General features: G+C 49.8%; 1 protein-coding gene across 1 annotated transcript; it reads right to left on the bottom strand.

The window, feature by feature from the left end:
* Nucleotides 1–9,297: 9,297 nt before the first annotated feature.
* On the bottom strand, nt 9,298–16,078 carry Mrm1 (mitochondrial rRNA methyltransferase 1). The gene is made up of 5 exons (XM_034504522.2): nt 14,963–16,078; nt 14,726–14,819; nt 11,086–11,218; nt 10,870–10,989; nt 9,298–10,728 (listed from the first exon to the last, which is right to left on the bottom strand). Exons 1-5 carry the CDS (start codon nt 15,496–15,498, stop codon nt 10,652–10,654), a joined length of 960 nt encoding a protein of 319 aa, XP_034360413.2. The 5' UTR covers nt 15,499–16,078; the 3' UTR covers nt 9,298–10,651.
* Between the last annotated feature and the right edge of the window lie 656 nt (nt 16,079–16,734).

Below are 16,734 nucleotides of genomic sequence, written 5' to 3'. Positions count from 1 at the left end.
TCCTTGTCTTCCTTCAGGGCTTAGGCAGAGGTTTGTACCTGTCTGTCTGTGTGTCATGGCTGTTTGCATGTGCCTCTGAGCATCTGTGAATATGTGCATACATGGAATATGGCTTAGTCTGCAGCAAACCCCAGTGATATGTGACCCTGGGCCCTTGGGTCCATCCCAAGACAAGTCTGGGGGAAAAGCTTGACTTGGGGTGGACCCAACCTGAGGCTCTTTCTCAAGGCCAAGGGGTAGGTGGGGTTACCCTGCAGTCTTCTACCCATCCCTGCCCCTATGCGTCATCTTGGAAATGGTACACACCATGGACTTTTGGGGGTATTAGAGTTTGGATTTGGGGAGCTGAGGTGGGGAAGGCATAAATACCTTCTCTGTTCCTGTCATGCATTACAAGCCCCAAGTAGGTGTGTTTGACATTGGCCGGTCTAGATGTAGCCGATAAGACTGCAGAGAATGGAATCTATATTGGCAGTGAGCTGCCTGGCATAGGGCCTGCCTGGGTCATGCCCAATATCAAGATGAGTAGTAATTGGGCAAGAAGTCACCAACAGTGGTCCTTTGTTGGGTAACTTGTGGCTTGGCTATAAACGGAGTCACTTACCTAAGCTTCCCTTCCACCCTAGACCAGTTATAGACTAAATTTGCCTTTTGAGCCCCAAGAGAATACCAAGATACCACACCCTGGAGTCCCCCTCCCTTATTTATTTATTTATTTATTTATTTATTTATTTATTTATTTATTGGATACAATGAGAAGGGACTGTGACAGGCTCTTGCTCCTGTAGTTGTTTGTTTTTTTTTTTACAACATATTACATAATCTTACATGTTTGATTTGTTTCGCTGACTTGCTTACTGCTGCAACCCCCTCCTAGCACACACAGTAGGTGCTCAGGAAGTACTTGTTAGCGTGAGCTAAGCCTTGACCTTCTGTCCTCAGAAGCCCTCTGCTTGCACTCTCACCTGGTAGAGCTTTTAAGAAGTCCCACTGTCAAGTCCCTGCAGGGGAGAGGGAGCCCCACTTCCATCCATCCCCCCATGGTCCCCAGCTCGCCACACTCTGCCCCAGCCCCAGTGCCGATTCTTTCCATCAATACTGGCCTGGGGCAGCCACACTTGGTTGCCCACCCAGATCAATAACCAGCGGCTGCCATTGATCAGCCCCTGGGGTAATGAGAGCCAGGGGAGAAAATAAAAGAGACAAGGGATAGGCAGAGAGTGAAGACATGGGCCCAGAGAGGGGGTAGCCCCAGGGAGCCCTAGTAACAGGCCAGGGCAGGCAGACAGGATGAAGATCACCAGAAACCAGAAGCAGGGTGAGATGCTGGCCAATGAATAGAGGGCCAAGTCACAGCTCTGAAGAAGGCTCTGAGAAAGAGGAAGAAGAGGAGGAGGAGGAAGAGAAAAGAAAGAAAGAAAGAAAGAAAGAAAGAAAGAAAGAAAGAAAGAAAGAAAGAAAGGAAGGAAAAGGAGGAAAGAAGAGGAAAGAAAAAAGATAAAAATGGCAGTCTGGCCCTGGGAGAAAGCTTCACTTCACAAGGAGAAAACTAGACCCTGGGGAAGGAGCACCAGGAGTATTTCCAGAATTCCCACAAATGTTTCTGTTCTCCAGGGGACTAAGACTCTTTGCAGTATCCCATAGTGGATCAACGTATAGTCACTGCAGTTCTTATAGCCTGGTGCAATCCCATGCCCAGCCCAATAGGAAGTTTTAGGGGTGGGGAGGTGTCCCACCCCTGCACTGAGATATCAGCTCAGAGCTCAGGTTTGGGGCCAGGGATGAAGGCTGACTAGGTGTAGGGGTTGCTGTAGGCTTGGCTGGCTCTCAGCAGCAGGCATCCTAAATGGTGCTAGGCTAGAGGATTCTTTCTCTGTCCCTACCCATCCCTCTGTCCCTCCCAAACCCTTTGGATTGCATAGAATGACCATGGGCAAGTGCAGTTTCCCATCTACAAGCCAAATGGAGTAACAGTCCTTCATCCAAAGTACCGTAAGAATTCAAAGTGAGCCATCTTGTGAGTACTGGAGAGCCTTAGTAAGGGTATGGGCCTCATAACCACCATCATCACCAACACCACTATCACTATACGCTCCTGCTTCTGCTCTCAAACCCACCAAGGTGAGAGTGCTCTGGATATGAGTAGTTCTCAGGGACATGCTACAGCCCCTCGCACAATGCTCAACCCTGCTGACACCTCATCTCCTGGAGGGGCTGTCTATGCTAGGCCTGGTACAGATGGTCTCAGCAGAGCCCCGGGGCCTTGGAGGCCTGTAGAATGTTCCTTTAGCCCTTCACTGACCCATCCCCTCTCCCCCCCCCAAGAATCAAAAGTACCTGCAGCTGGGGATAGCCGACCCACCTCCTCTGACTAAGTCTGAAAACGGAAGGTCAAGGCCCACGGGAAATGTGTGGTGCCTTCCAACCTGCTACGGAGATAGGAAGGGAAGATGTTAGTGTCCAGTCTCAGGATTCCTTCACTTGTTTGGTTATTTACACACCTAGGGTGTCCTGTGCCAGGGTCCAGGCTACAAAATGACTAGACTAGAGGTGTAGCTTTCTTGCCAAGCAGACACAAAGCCCCCAGCACTCTGTAAGCCAGGAATGATGGTGTGCTCCTGGACTCACAACACGACATAGTGAGCTTGAGGCTAGGCTGGTCTGAGCTACATTTGCTTGCAGCAAAAGCCTGACAGACCTGAGTCCAATACTTGGAACCCATGTAAAAGTGGGAGAGAACTGATTCCACAGTGTTCTCTGACCTCCTCATATGTGCTCACACCCACCTACACACACAATAAAATAATAATGATAATAATAAATAATGATAAGCCCAATAATTCCTGCCTGCCTATAGAGGCTGACAGAGGACCTAGAAACCACTTGCAAGAAGGGCCCAGACCTACTGTTTCCCCTTCATCTTCTTTTACTTTTTTCTTTTTTTTTTTTTTTTTTTTTTTTTTTTTTGGTTTTTTGAGACAGGGTTTCTCTGTGTAGCCCTGGCTGTCCTGGAACTCACTCTGTAGACCAGGCTGGCCTCGAACTCAGAAATCCACCTGCCTCTGCCTCCCAAGTGCTGAGATTAAAGGCGTGCGCCACCATCGCCCGGCCCCACTTTCTCTTCTTAAGAAAAATTCCCCAATGTGTGGAAAGTACCTGAGGTTGATAATAAACCACAGAGTCAACTGCTTTTCAAGGAATCTCCCTTCTGACAGTCACAGACTTCAGTAAAAACAGAGAGCCTGAGGAACAAGGAGCTAGCAAAGGAGAAAGCAGGGCAGGTTCTTCCGGTCCCCAGCAGCCAGTAAGGGTGTCCTCCAAAGTGGAATTCTGGGACAGAGAGAGCCAGTGTCCATGAAACTCCTTCTGGGGCTGCCGTGGAGAGGAGCTTTGTTTAGGAGCAGTCCTGTCGCAACTCAGTGATGTTCCCCACCCCCACCCACACCTTTCCAATCTAGAAAGAAGCAGGTAGAGCTGGAAGCCCTGGAGCTCCGGCCTTACTCCACCCTAGTCCACCAAACAAGGTTCTGCCTGCCAGAAGTTAATGCCATGGGCTATTCTTCCCAGAGCAAAACAATAGCCATCGCCAGCCATTACTAAGCCCACAATTTACAGAACACCGTGCAGCCCCCTGCAACATATGGTTTTCTCATTTTACAGAAGAAGCAAATGATAAGCAGTTTTCAGAGGCTTGTCCTTGTCAGATAAGGCAGGTGGGAATTGGACCTAAGGTGCAAGCCACATTCACACTGAGGATGCTGAAGGAAGGACCCAGGTTGCTGTCCTGGGTGGGGGTGAATGGAGTTAAGAATGGATTGACACAAACCTTTGGAAGAGAGGCTGACAGGGGAGGGTAAGGAATGGACCACCCCAAGTGCTGTGTCTCCTCACCAGACCTCCAGGACCCTTGGAAGTCGGGGACGATAGATTCCAGGTCAGCGGCCAGCCTCCCCTGGTGTGAGACCCTTCAGTGCACATCTGGAGCATAGGCCTTTAAGTGAGGACCACTAGGCTCAGGCTGGGTAGGAGGTGGTCAGAACTTTCTGGAGTGCTTCCCCCAGCAGGATGAGCCCAAAGCCCCCCAGGAAGGTGTTAATGAAACAGGGAAGCTGTGAACAGACCCAGGAGTGATTCCAATCTGACACCTCCACCCCAGCCCCCACCAGTAATGAGCTAGGGCCTGTCCTTCTCCCCAGGGAGAGGGTGAGGAGAGAGGGAGGGGTCCTTGGGCATCTTCTGGCTTCTGAAGTCCCATTTCATCATCGTTATTTTTACTGCAGGACAAAGCTCACACTTACTGGGCACCTACTATTTCCTGTGCACTGTGCACAGTCTCTTTCATCCATCTGATTATGAATCCTCCATCGAACCTATACAGGTTAAGCCTATATTGTAAGCACTGTCTGGCTTACATAAGCTACAGAAGCAAGGTAGCTAAAGCAAAGCCAACATGGAGACCTGGAACTTCTAGAGTCTGTGTTCACAGGGTAGTGCATGGTGGGACATGCCCATAATTCAAGCACTTGAGAGGCTGTGGCAGTTAGATAGTGAGTTCAAAGCCAAGCTGCTAAAGATACAGCTCAGATGGTACAGTGTTTACCCAAGATGCACTAGGCCCAGCTGGGCCCGATCTCCAACATCTCATATAACCTATCATCTAAGCACTTCAGAGATGGAGGCAGAAGAATCCAAGGGTCTAAGGCCAGCGTTGACTACAGAGTGAGCTTGAGGCAGCAAGAGATCTTTCCCACATAAAAGTAATTACATTAGAAAGTATTTGTTCTCTGTGTTTTTGATACAGTGCACCTGACATGTACCCACTGAGGACAGCACACAGGGAGGCAGGCTAGGGTGGGAAGTGCAGGTGGCATGCCCGAATGTGTTCTTGAAGTTCCAGAGGGGAAGAACAAAGGGTGGCAGGGTTCCAGCCCCACCAGTAAGGCTTCCTGTCTGTTCTCTGCTTCCCAGGTGTGCAGTGAGCACTGAAGTAAGATGCTTCACCGCCTAGAGAAAGAGGGAGAAGGTAGGAGGGGTCTGCAGAAGGGTAGGGGCATGCTGGGAAGACCCCCACATCCCAGCTGGGGGAAGGAGGGGCTGAGGTGCTGAGTCCCTGTTTGTAAACATCATTAATCAGGAATTAGCAGATGGCCATGCTAATTGCACCTGTGGAAGTGAGAGACCTCAAGGTTGATTACATTTACAAACTGTGGGGATCCCTGGTGCCTGGCCCTGCAGGTGCCATAGTGGGATCTAGTGTAGGGCCCCAGGCTTGCAGGAAGGTTTGACAGTGTAGCCTCCTGAGATATATATATATATATATATATATATATATATCCCATATATATCCCAGGGTCCCAGGGTAAATCATTGTTATTGCAGCTGAGTGGGACCTTAGACCCTCTAGGGAAACTGAGGCCAGTGTGAAAGAGTAGCACATCCCAGTGCCCCGACCCCCAGGCATATCCTTAGGTGCACTGGAGAACTGCAGTGTCCATCAGAGGTGGGTGTGGCCCTTCCTTCTCCCTCTTACAATACATTCTACACCTTACAGACCATGAAAACGGAGACCTGGGTTCTTTAAAAGATTTATTTTTATTTGTATATGTACAAACGCTTTTTCCGAAGTGTGTGTCTGCACCACGTGGGTGCCTGGTACCAGAAGAGGGCGTCAGAGCCCCTAAGACTGGAGTTATGGATGGCTGTGAGCTGTCACATTGGTGCTGGGAATTGAACCTGGAAGCACAGCCAGTTAGCTTAGCTGAACTATTTTCCCAGCCTAGTTTGCTGTCAAATATACGTCCTAGGACTACAAGTAGGTGGGGCTCTCCCACATCAATTATTCATCAAGAAAAAGCCCTCAGACTTGCCTCCAAGCTAATATGATGGAGGCATTTTCTCAGTTATGGTTCCCTCTTCCCAGATGACTCTCATTTGAATTAAGTTGACAAAAAACTAGCCAGCATAGTTTTAGACAATCTCTTAAAGACTTTAGTTCACACAGAGGGAGTCCCTCGAAGTCTGTGTGGGCACACAGAACCTGAGGTTTGGGGTACTTTCCCAGCCTTTTAATATAAACAGTCCTAACACCAGGTGTGCAGGACAGCTCAATTTTGTCACAGGCTGTGTGGGACTGTGGGTTGTGAAAGGCAGCTGGGTACCTGGTAGAGCGCAGGTCTCAAACTCCAGTGACCCTAAAGGGATTGTAGGTGTTTGGTCTTGTTCCTGGGCACTGGTTCCTTTCACTTATCCACAGCCCCTCCCAAAGAAAGGTTTGCACCATAGGTCACATAGCACAGGTAGAAGGCTTGACTACAGAGCCTCAAGAGATCTCCATATTCATGAGATACCTAAAGACCAGAGGGCGTAACCAATTAAACATTCCTTCCCAGACCCTCCTACTTACAAAAAGCTATTTAACCTCAGACCCTCCCTGAGGACATGGGGTATAGCTTCATCCACTTTCCGCCATGACAATAAACCTTTTAAAACCATGAACTTCCTCGTCTTTGGGGCTCACCATGGAGAACTGTAGAGGGGGCCTTCAACCAATGAGCCGCCACCTAATCTCCCACTGGAGGACTTCTCTACATCCCAGCGCTACGGAGGCCACCAACCAACTCAAACAAGCTAGCAGAGCCAGCTGTGACCCAGCCAAGCCAGTAGCCTCAACCAAGAGTCTCATCTACCCGGGGGGCGCGGCTCTCTCTCTCTCTCTCTCTCTCTCTCTCTCTCTCTCTCTCTCTCTCTCGCGCGCGCGCGCGCGCGTGTGTGTGTGTGTGTGTGTGTGTGTATCCCCCCCCTGGGCTGCAGGCCAGTCCAGCCCATATGCACCCCCCACCTCCATCTCAGTCCTTCTGCGGTCTCCCAGCGGCACCTGGGTACCCAAGGGCTGAGACCAGCTGGTCTCCAGCCAGCTGCCTTGGCCCAGAGACCCCCAATCCAAGAGCTCTGTCCCCACAGGACTTCAGACCAGGATCTCCCCACACCCGAGTGGGACTCAGTGGCTTCCCCTAGCCCGGTGTCTGCCTGGTACCACACCTCGTGGAGTGAACTCAGTCGAATTCCCAAGTTTCTGGCCCCCCTGAGCCGTGGCAGACACTCGGGATCCACAACTCAGCCCAACAGGACCCACGTCCACACGTGAGCTACAGACCCACAAGGCTGCACTGCAGGGAAGCCTATAATGGTATGGCCAACACTAGGTCATTCTGAGAGCCACTAAGCACCATCCAGGAAGAGGGAATAACCTCCCCCACCCTGCCCCATTTAAACAAAACAAACAAAAACAGGGCATTGCTATCTATAGTCTGATACTGGCTACGAAAAACAGGCTACTCTCTAACTCCTTAACACCCTGCTACGTCAGCCTCATGAGTGTTGGGATTACAGGCATGCACTACTATGCCCAGCAAGCCAGTGATTCCCGGACTCAGAGGCATGACACCAATGAGGGACCTTCAAAAAATACTGACCCATTGTACATGGCACAGAGACACAAAACACACATTAAAAAAAAAAGAAAAGAAAAGAAAAGAAAACTGGGCCTGGAGAGATGGCTCAGTGGTTAAGAGCACCGACAGCTCTTCCAGAGGTCCTGAGTTCAATTCCCAGCAACCACATGGTGGCTCACAACCGTCTGTAATGGGGTCTGATGTCCTCTTCTGGTGTGTCTGAAGAGAGTAATGAGATACTCATATACATAAAATAAATAAATAAATTTTTAAAAAGATGCTTTGGTGGTTAAGAGTGTATAGTGCGATTTGCAGAGCACTCGAGTTGGTTCCTAGTACCGTGGCCAGCATATTACAACCCAACTGTAGCTGGCTTCCCCTCTTCTGACTCTGAAAGCATATGGTCTCATATTCACACAGACACACACAGTAATCTTGAAAGAAAACAAGCAAGAAAGAAATGAACTGGTTCTGGTGGCTTAGGCTGGTAATCCAAGATACTCAGGAGCCTGAGGCAGGGGGATTGGAAGTCCAAGGCCTGCTTGGGCTAGAGGATAAATTCAAAACCAGCCAGAAGCCTTGTTTCCAAAAAGTGAGGAGGGTTGACAATATAGGTGAGTAGTTGTGTTTGCCTACTAAGAGTGTGGCCCTGGGTTCAATCCCCAGGACCTCCAGAAGAGAAAGTGGGCAGGTCGGGTGGCTCAGCGGGTAAAAGCACTTGTCCTTGGGCCTGGTGACTTGAGTTTGATCCCCTGAACTCACATGGTAGAAGAAAAGAACTGACTCCAGCAAGTTGTCCTCTGAGAGGGAGAGAGAGAAAGAGAGAATGAAGCAAGGAAAGGCAAGAGTGACACTGGGCTCCTTCCCTGGAGACATTTATTTATTTTTAAAGGTTTACTTATTTATGTATATGGTGTTTTACTTGCATGTACATTTGCACACCAGAAGAGGGCATCGAATCCCATTACAGATGGTTGTGAGTCATCATGTGGGTGCTGGGACTTGAACTCAGGACCTCTGGAAAAGCAGCCACTGCTCTAACCATTGAGCCACCTCTCCCAGCCCCAGGAGACTGTTAGTTAATTGATCTGGTATCTCTGGGCACTAACAGTCACTCTCTTCTCTATCCCATGGCTCCAAGGCACATGCAGTGTTAAAAATCTCTATTCGAGTTAATAAAAATGACAAAACAATACAAAAAAAAATAAAAACAACAAAAACATCTAAATCCCTGCCCTAGGCTCTTGAGAGAGGCAGCACCATTGTTGGGCTCAAGCTCAGCGGACCTTGGAGCATCTGTGGCAGCTGGGGACATGCAGCTCGAGATGAGACCGCTGGCAGGGAAGGGTGCTGACAAGAAGGTCCATTGTCTCTTTTGGGAGGAAAGCGTTATGGCAATTGTGGGCCCTGTGATGGTTCCATTGTCTGCCTGGGTTTGGAATCACTGGGGAGATAGACCTGGGAGCGTGGCTGTGAGGGTGTTCCAGGGAAGACTAAGGGATGACTCTCCCTGAGTGTGGGGAGCACCGTGCCATGGCTGGAGTCCTGGACTAAGTGAAAAGGGAGAAAGTGAGCTGAGGGCCAGCATCCTTCACCCCACTTCCTGCCCTGATGGGGCGCACTGCCTCACACCCATCCTGCTGCTATGCCTTCCCTGTTATGAGGAATTGACAGTATTTTCTCAAACTCAAACCCTTCCTTTTGGTAGGTATTTCCCAACCTTTAGGTCAGGTATTTCCCAAACAGCAACAAGACAAGTTACTACTACAGGTCCTTTGTAAACAGATTCAAATTCTGTAGTAAGTAAACATAGCTCTTAGGCTCCTACAGATCAACTCCAGGGAGGTTTCAGAGGAAAGGAGTGTTCATTTATTTATTGAGCACCTACTATATACATCTTCCAAGGATATAAAGAAGGCGCAGAGTCAACTCATCTCAACTCTCACAGCATCCAGGATTACAATTCAAGGGCTGCTGTCCTCCCATCCCACACTCAGGGCTGTCGGTCAGAGATGATCCGGCCATGTGTGAAGACAGTTTTGGTTTCATAATGCGAGATGGGGTGCAGACTTCCTGCCATCTAGTGGATACCTCTCACGATGCTCAGGACAGTTCCTACAACAAAGAGTTATCCAGCCTAGGACTCAGATGTAGCTTGGTTGGTAGAGCGAATGTCCAGCTTGCACAAAGCTCTGGGATCTATCCCCAGCAGCATTTAAATTGGGCATAGTGGGGTAAGAGGATCAAAAGTTCAAGGTAGTCCTCAGCTAAATGGCAAGTTGTAGGAAACTATAGGTATATTAAACCCCTGTCTCAAAAAAAAAAAAAAAAAAAAAATTGTACTGCCCAGGATGTTCCTGCCCTTCCCAGGAGCACACAGTAGCTGCTGTGTTGGCCTTGTTTCTTTAAAGCTTATTAGGTGTGCCAACATGCAGCCCAGAGTGAGACCAATGCTCGGCAATACCACTTCTGCTCCACCCGTGGGACCCTGGAGGAGGGGGATCAAGCCTAATGGGGTTGCGCAAGTGACCCTGACTTCACAGACTCTCAGACTCAAAGGCAACAAGGGCCTGGGGTCATAGGTTTCCTCCACTGGGCTGGACTGGCCAGTGTCTGGAAGCTGTTGGCTATTTTCCCTATCTCTAATCCCCCGTCCCCCATCCCCACAAAGAGAGGGGTCTCCCTGCAAAGGGGCTACAAAACCATGGTACAAAGAGCAAGACTGCCACCTAATGGAGAGACTGGGCATGACAGCTCAGCTGCTAAGGGTTCACAGGATCTGGCATCACTCTGAGATATGTACCTGTCCACTCAGCTTCACTCTACAAACTCACCCTCACATTCCATACATCCTGCACTGGACTGCCTGGCTCCTCCGCATGTCACGACAGGCCCCTGACTTTTAGTGGGATCCAGGACAGATACTGACTGTCCTAACCTGTCCTGGAAACTAGCAAACTACCATTTCCAACTGGATATAAAACTTTTGGTTTCTAAAGTCTCCTGACGGTAGCCAGTAATTAGGCTCTCACACGTAGAGGGCCCATTACATCCAAGCCTGAGGATGGATGTGAGACTCATTCCAGTTCCTACATGTGAGCATCTCAGTCTGTCAGCCCGCATTTGGCCTGCTTTTCTGACCACAATGGTAGTCCTGGGTACTGGGCTTCTCTGAGTCCTTCAGACGTAGCTAAGGGTTCTCAGGAGTCTTGAAGTTGTCCTTTCTCCTGTGCAGGGAAATCCTTCTTCTGGCTGCAAATGGAGTGTAGAAGAATTCCTAAAGGCAAGGGGAAGATAGGGAGGGTCACAACACAGGCAGGGCACACCTGTTTTGCACATACAAGTGAGACACAGAGGGAGAAGCTTGCTCGGGATAAATCAGTCAGAGAACGAGAGGAGAGGGAAGGTGTAGACTCACCTGCAGCCACAGACACATTCAAGGACTCAAGACCAGGAGACAGGTGCCGTCTGGGCAGAATGGTAAGGAGCAGCTGGCAGGAGGCAAAAACCTCCTGGGACAGACCAGAGCCCTCATTGCCTGCAGAACACGAGACAGTGTTAGTGAGCGCCAGCCAGATGTCCACATGCTTAGAAAAGACATCTGTAAATATAAAAGCAGGTATAGCCTACCTACCCAGCACCAGGAGAGTAGGCCGGTCCCAGACGAATTCTAAGCAGCTAGTGATGGGGACCTTGAAGGACTGGGAGACCTCAGGACCTGGGCAGCCCACTGTGCCCACCACCAGCCATCCCTGCTGGGCCTTGGCCTAGAAGAGAGAAAATACCATGTGCTGGCTCATCAAATCTTCATTAGCACCATGGTCGAGGAGGAGCCCAGCCTTGCACACACACATTCACTGAGAGATGTCTTCAATGTAGTCAGAAAGTCAGTCAGGACCTCTACCTGGCCTGGATCTGCTTTTGACCCCTGAGGATGGGGTCAAGAACACAGACTGAAATCCCAGCTGTGTGGCAGGGTAGAAGTCCCCTTTGAAGTGACGGCACAAATCAGATCTGAAGATAACTAATGAGTGTCTCATAGACAGTGGGAGAAGGTTCCAGGCAGGGAGATCTGCAAGTATGGTGGCACAAAGGCCCCACCTACCTGTCATACCTAAGGACTGTTAAGTTGGCCAGTGGCAGGACAATGGCCACATAGGGTTAGGTCCCAAGGGCCACTGGAAACATAAGGCTTTTTATTCTGATATAAAAGCTTTGAAGCATCGTTTTTTGAGATAGGAGTTCATGAGCTAGAGATGGCTCAGCAGTTAAGAGCACTGACTACTCTTGTAGAGGTCCTGAGTTCAATTCCCAGCAAACACATAGTGGCTCACAACCATCTGTAATGGGATCCAATGCTCTCTTCTGGGGTGTCTGAAGAGAGTAAAGTGTACTCATATACATAAAATAAATACATTTTTAAAAAAGATATATGAGCTCACTATGATCTCCAGGCTGGCCCTGAACCCATGGTGATCTTCCTGCCTTAAGTCTCTCAAGAACTGGGATTACAGGTATGTACCACAGACCTAGTGCTTTGAAAGTTTATGAACAAAGTGGCGCAGTCTGACTCAGGTTTCAGCAGAATCAGTGTGCCTGCCACGCTGAGACCCAGGCCTCAGCCCAGGAAGCTGGGACCTCAGACTAGCATAGCAGAGGAAACAGTGAGAAATGAGGATGGTGTGGCAGTAACTCCAAGGACAAGGATTTGGGGACATTGCTGTGGTATCAACAAGTCAGAGATAATGTCTGGGCTGAACAACTGAGCTGGGTAGGTCCTAGAAAAACAGCCGGTCGGTCCTGGAAATGGGGAGTTTGAAATTCCCACTGTGGGAGTGGAGAAGAGGAATGGAATAATCTGGAATTGGGGTATGGAAAGTCAGGAGTTTAAATTTGATGATGATGGTGGTGGTGGTGGCAGAGGCACACAACTTTAATCCCAGCACTTGGAAGGCAGAGGCTGGCAGAGCCCTGTGAGTTCAGGCCAGAATCATCTACAGGACAGCCAAGGATACACAGAGAAACCTTGTCTCAAAAAACATAAATAAGTAAATAAATGTGGGAGGTAGAAGCTGAAGCCAGAAAAGGGCTCAGTGCACACACTGGTTACCAAATCTGAGCCCACAGGGTGAGAAAAAACCAACTCCAGAGAGCTGATTATATATATATATATATATATATATATATATATATATATATATATATATAAACTTGAGAGGCTGAAACAGGAGGATCATGAATCTGAGGTTGGTTACATAGCCAATCCCTTTCCCAAAAAAGCTAAAAAAGAGATCAAGGCCTGAGACTTGGAACGTGACAGTGTTTGGAGGTCATGGGATTGAAGAGAAATCACTAGCGATGCCTACAGGAGAGTGCAGAGGCAAAGGGAAGGCCAGGGGGAGTGGGCGAGGCTGTGGCTCAGGGGCAGCATGTCTGCCTGGTGTGTAAGAAGCTGAGTTTGATCGATAGCACTGAAAAAAAAAAGTGATGGAAAAAAAAAGGGGGTGGGGGAATGACCATCTGTGCTAGATGCTGTGGACTTGTCAAGTATATGAGAACTAAGAACGGACCTTTGAAGAAACACGAAGGATCGTGTGAGTGTCGAAGGCTTTGTTTTGGTATGTAAGGATCTGACTGACATCTGACATGAGGTCAGATGAACAGAGAGAACACTCTTGGCATGCTGCAGTGGGGCTGCTTTGCTGGAGCAGTCTTTGGTAGGCAGTGAGGTGGGTACAAGGCTGGCTGCTGCCTCTAGCTCTTCCCCAGTAACAGGTAGAAACAATTCTGTGGCCCAGCTGCTGGCAGGGAGTGTTGGATGTGATGAGAGAACTCCACTTCCCATCAGTCTTGGCCAGAGTTCCTCGGAAGGCTGCTTACGAGGTGAAGCCAGACATGCTTCTAGACATGTGCTGGTCACTATGAAAATCACTGGACACACCTGACCACTTCCTAAAGATAGTAACTTTTTTTTTACATGTATGAAGGTTTAACTGCATGTAAGTATATGTACCACATGTGATCAAATGCCTAGGGAGACCAGAAGAGGGCATCAGATCCCTTGGAACTGGAGTTATAGATGGTAGTGAGCCACTACGTGGGTGCTAGGAATCAAGCATGGGTGTTCTGGGAAAGCAGTCAGTGCTCTTAACTGTTAAGCCATCTCTCCAGGCCTAGTACACGCAACTATTAAGGACTGAAATATGACTATTCCAAATTGAGATGTATTATGTATAAACATTTTAAAATGGGATTTAAGCTGGGCATGGTGACACAGACCTATAAGGAAGCTGATGCAGGAGGAGTTCTGGGGATCTGAGGCCAGCCTGGTCCACATAATACCTTGTCTCAATATTCTTCATTGATATTTAAAATGTATGTTTTAATGATATTTGTGGTATCTCGAATAAAATTGTTTCTTTTTAGTTTTCTGGTTTTGTGTTGTCTTGTCTTGTTTTGCTTTGTTAAGACTGGGTCTCATAGGCAGAGGCAGGTGGATTTCTGAGTTCGAGGCCAGCCTGGTCTACAGAGTGAGTTCCAGGACAGCCAGGGCTACACAGAGAAACCCTGTCTCGAAAAACCAAAAAAAAAAAAAAAAAAAAAAGACTGGGTCTCATGTAGCCCAGGCTGGCCTTGAAATGAACAGTCTTTCTGTCTCCACCTCCTAACAACTGGAATTACAGACATGTGTCATCATGCCTGCGTGGCTACTGGAAAATCTGAAATTAGACACGAGGCTTGAATATAAGTTTATTAGGCAGCTTTCTTCCGCCTCTTTTCAAGGTTATTTTCTCACTGAGGAACAGGGTGGGGGGTGGGGGGGGAAAAGACGACCATGGAAGGACAGAGGGACTGTCAAATGCGAGGCAATGCTGCCCCCTAGGGTCTAGCTAGGAAATACACAACTAAAGCTCGCCCCTTGCAAAGCCTTGTTTAAATCGCTTTCAAGTTGAACTTCTATTCCAGGTTCCCTTGACTCCCGTCCACCAGCTCCCTAGAGTACTCCTGAATTCCCACTGTGTCAGACACTGACTTGCTGACACAGGTGGCCAAGGTGTGTAGTAAAAAGTAAATGAGGCAAGGAAATCCCTAACTTCTGACGATGCTCTATTTTAAAGGCCCTGGGATTCTTCCCGGGGGAACTTCGAAGGTCGTAGGAATCAATGTTACCACGTCCCCTCCTCTCCCCACACCCCCAATCCACTGCTAGCTGGAAGTAGCTTTAAGAGCCCGAGCTAAACGTCGCCTCTTCTTCCCCTCTCGTCCCACTTTACCTGCAAAAAACCGGGCAGGTCGTGAGTGGCGAACACGTCCATCACCTCCATAGCCCCAGCGCTGGCCTTGCTGACTACTGGAGTAAGCGGACAGCTGCAAAGGTTCCCCACGATCCGCGTTAAACCGGGAAACTCCAGCCCCGCGCCCTACACAACCCCCAGGGCTCCCCACCAGGTGCTTAGGAACTTGGCTCCGCCTCCAGACCGGGCGCAAACGGAATTAAGGGACGTCCGTGCCTGTTTCTCCGGCTGGTGATGACCCTGTCTACTCCGAGGAAGTGAGCGGAGCGCATCACAGCCCCAAGATTGCGGGGATCCTGGAGCCCCTCGAGGACGAGCCACAGCTGCTGAGGGTCGTCGCCTGAGCTCGTGTCTGCCACCTCATCGCAAGGCCGGGGTCGCAGCGGGCTCACCTCCATGCAGACGCCCTGGTGCACCTGGTAGCCGCACCAGGCATCCAGTTTCTGACGCCTGGGCCTCAAGACAGGGATTCCCCGAGCCTCGGCCACCCGGAGCAGCTCGGCCCGCTCCCCCTGCAGCCCAGCCTTACCGGCCTGGAGCAGGAGCCGGGCCACGCGCCGGCGGGCGGCCCGCAAGGCCAGGAGGCATGGGGACAGGCCAAACAGACGTTCCAGCCGCTGGGCCGGCGCCAGGTCATCCAGAAGCAAGCGACTCAGCTCCTCCCCGCCAGGCCGCTCTCCGCGCCGAGCCACCGAGGAGAAACGGCGGGCAATCAGGCGATCAAAGCATCCGACCGCCCAGAGGAGTCGCATTGCTCCAGCAGCGCCAGGGACTCCACTGACAGCTGGGGAGGACCCGTTGGCCTCCCACACTTCGTCCGCGCTCAAAGACTGCCCACAACCTGACACTCGAGCCAAGAGAGTCGCTTCCCAGACTCCCACGTGGGTCCCCAGCTTCCGGGTTCTGGAGGCCCAGCCCCCTGTCCGATGACGCACACGCGCACTTGGCGGCAACCTTGTCTCCACGGCACCCCCTACTGTGCTGATGCTGAGCTAACCTTGGACCGCTCCGCTCCGGTGAAGGGAGAAGTTAGGAGGCTGAGATAGCCAGCCGCATTCACGTACTCATCTGCAAAGACTAACTTATGGCAACAGTTGGCCATCTGTCCAATCGTCAGTCTTGGTGCCTTCCTACATCCAGGCACAACGTCATAGTTGGGACTTTTCCCCCAGAAGCTTATCCTGTCAGACTCTCAGCACCAGCCAGCAAAACCCCAAGAATATTTCCTATCTCCTGACCATTGAAGTGAAAAGCACCAAGGAGCCTCTCAGGCGACCTATGCCCTTAGCCCGTGGTAATGCTGGGACTCCTTCGCTCACTGCCCAGACTCCTAGGAATTCTTTTCAGCCTTGTCTTTTTAAACTTTTTTTCCCTTTTCCTAATGATTCCTTTTAATTTTTTATGTGCATTGGTGTTCTGCCTGCATGTATGTCTGTGAGGGTGTTGGGTCCCCTAGAACTGAAGTTACAGACAGTTGTGTATGGCCATGTGGTTGCTGGGAATTATACCAGGGTCCTCTGGAAGAGCAGCCAGTGCTTTTAACTTTTGAGCCATTTCTCTAACCCCTTTCCATCTCCCCCCTTTTAAATCAATGTCTCACTAAGCAGGCCTCATGGATGGCCTGAAACTCATTGTGTAGTCCAGGCTGGCCTCAAATTCAGAGGGATCCCCCTGCTTCTGCTTCTCAAATGTTGGAACTAAAGGTGTGCGCCAGTACCAGTATTACACGGCTCCAACTTATTTTATTTTTCAAAATTCTTTCAGGTGTAGGGGCATATTGTCTGTCTCTCCGGCTGTGTACCACATGTGTGCCTGGTGCCCCAGGAGAAGAGAGGAGGATATAGGAATCCCTGGGACTGGAATCAACACGTGGGTTCTGAGAATCAAGCTTAGCTCCTCTAGAGCAGCCAGTGTCCATACTTACTTATTCACTTATGTATTTTGGAGACATATGTATCCTTGGCTCCTTGACTGGCCCGGAACTAACC

This window comes from Arvicanthis niloticus, chromosome 6, assembly GCF_011762505.2.
Source record: "Arvicanthis niloticus isolate mArvNil1 chromosome 6, mArvNil1.pat.X, whole genome shotgun sequence".
NCBI classification, from domain to species: Eukaryota; Metazoa; Chordata; class Mammalia; order Rodentia; family Muridae; genus Arvicanthis; species Arvicanthis niloticus.
Note: the sequence above shows the minus strand (reverse complement) of the source record. Positions and strands in the feature narration are given on the sequence as shown.

What these genes read in the sequence shown, in the direction of transcription:
- Mrm1 (XM_034504522.2), bottom strand. Translation starts at nt 15,498, where the DNA reads ATGCGACTCCTCTGGGCGGTCGGATGCTTTGATCGCCTGATTGCCCGC. An exon ending in ATCACCAGCCGGAGAAACAG is followed by an intron (nt 14,820 to 14,962) that starts GCACGGACGTCC and finishes GAACCTTTGCAG; the next exon opens with CTGTCCGCTTACTCCAGTAG. An exon ending in GAATGTGTCTGTGGCTGCAG is followed by an intron (nt 10,729 to 10,869) that starts GTGAGTCTACAC and finishes CCTTGCCTTTAG; the next exon opens with GAATTCTTCTACACTCCATT.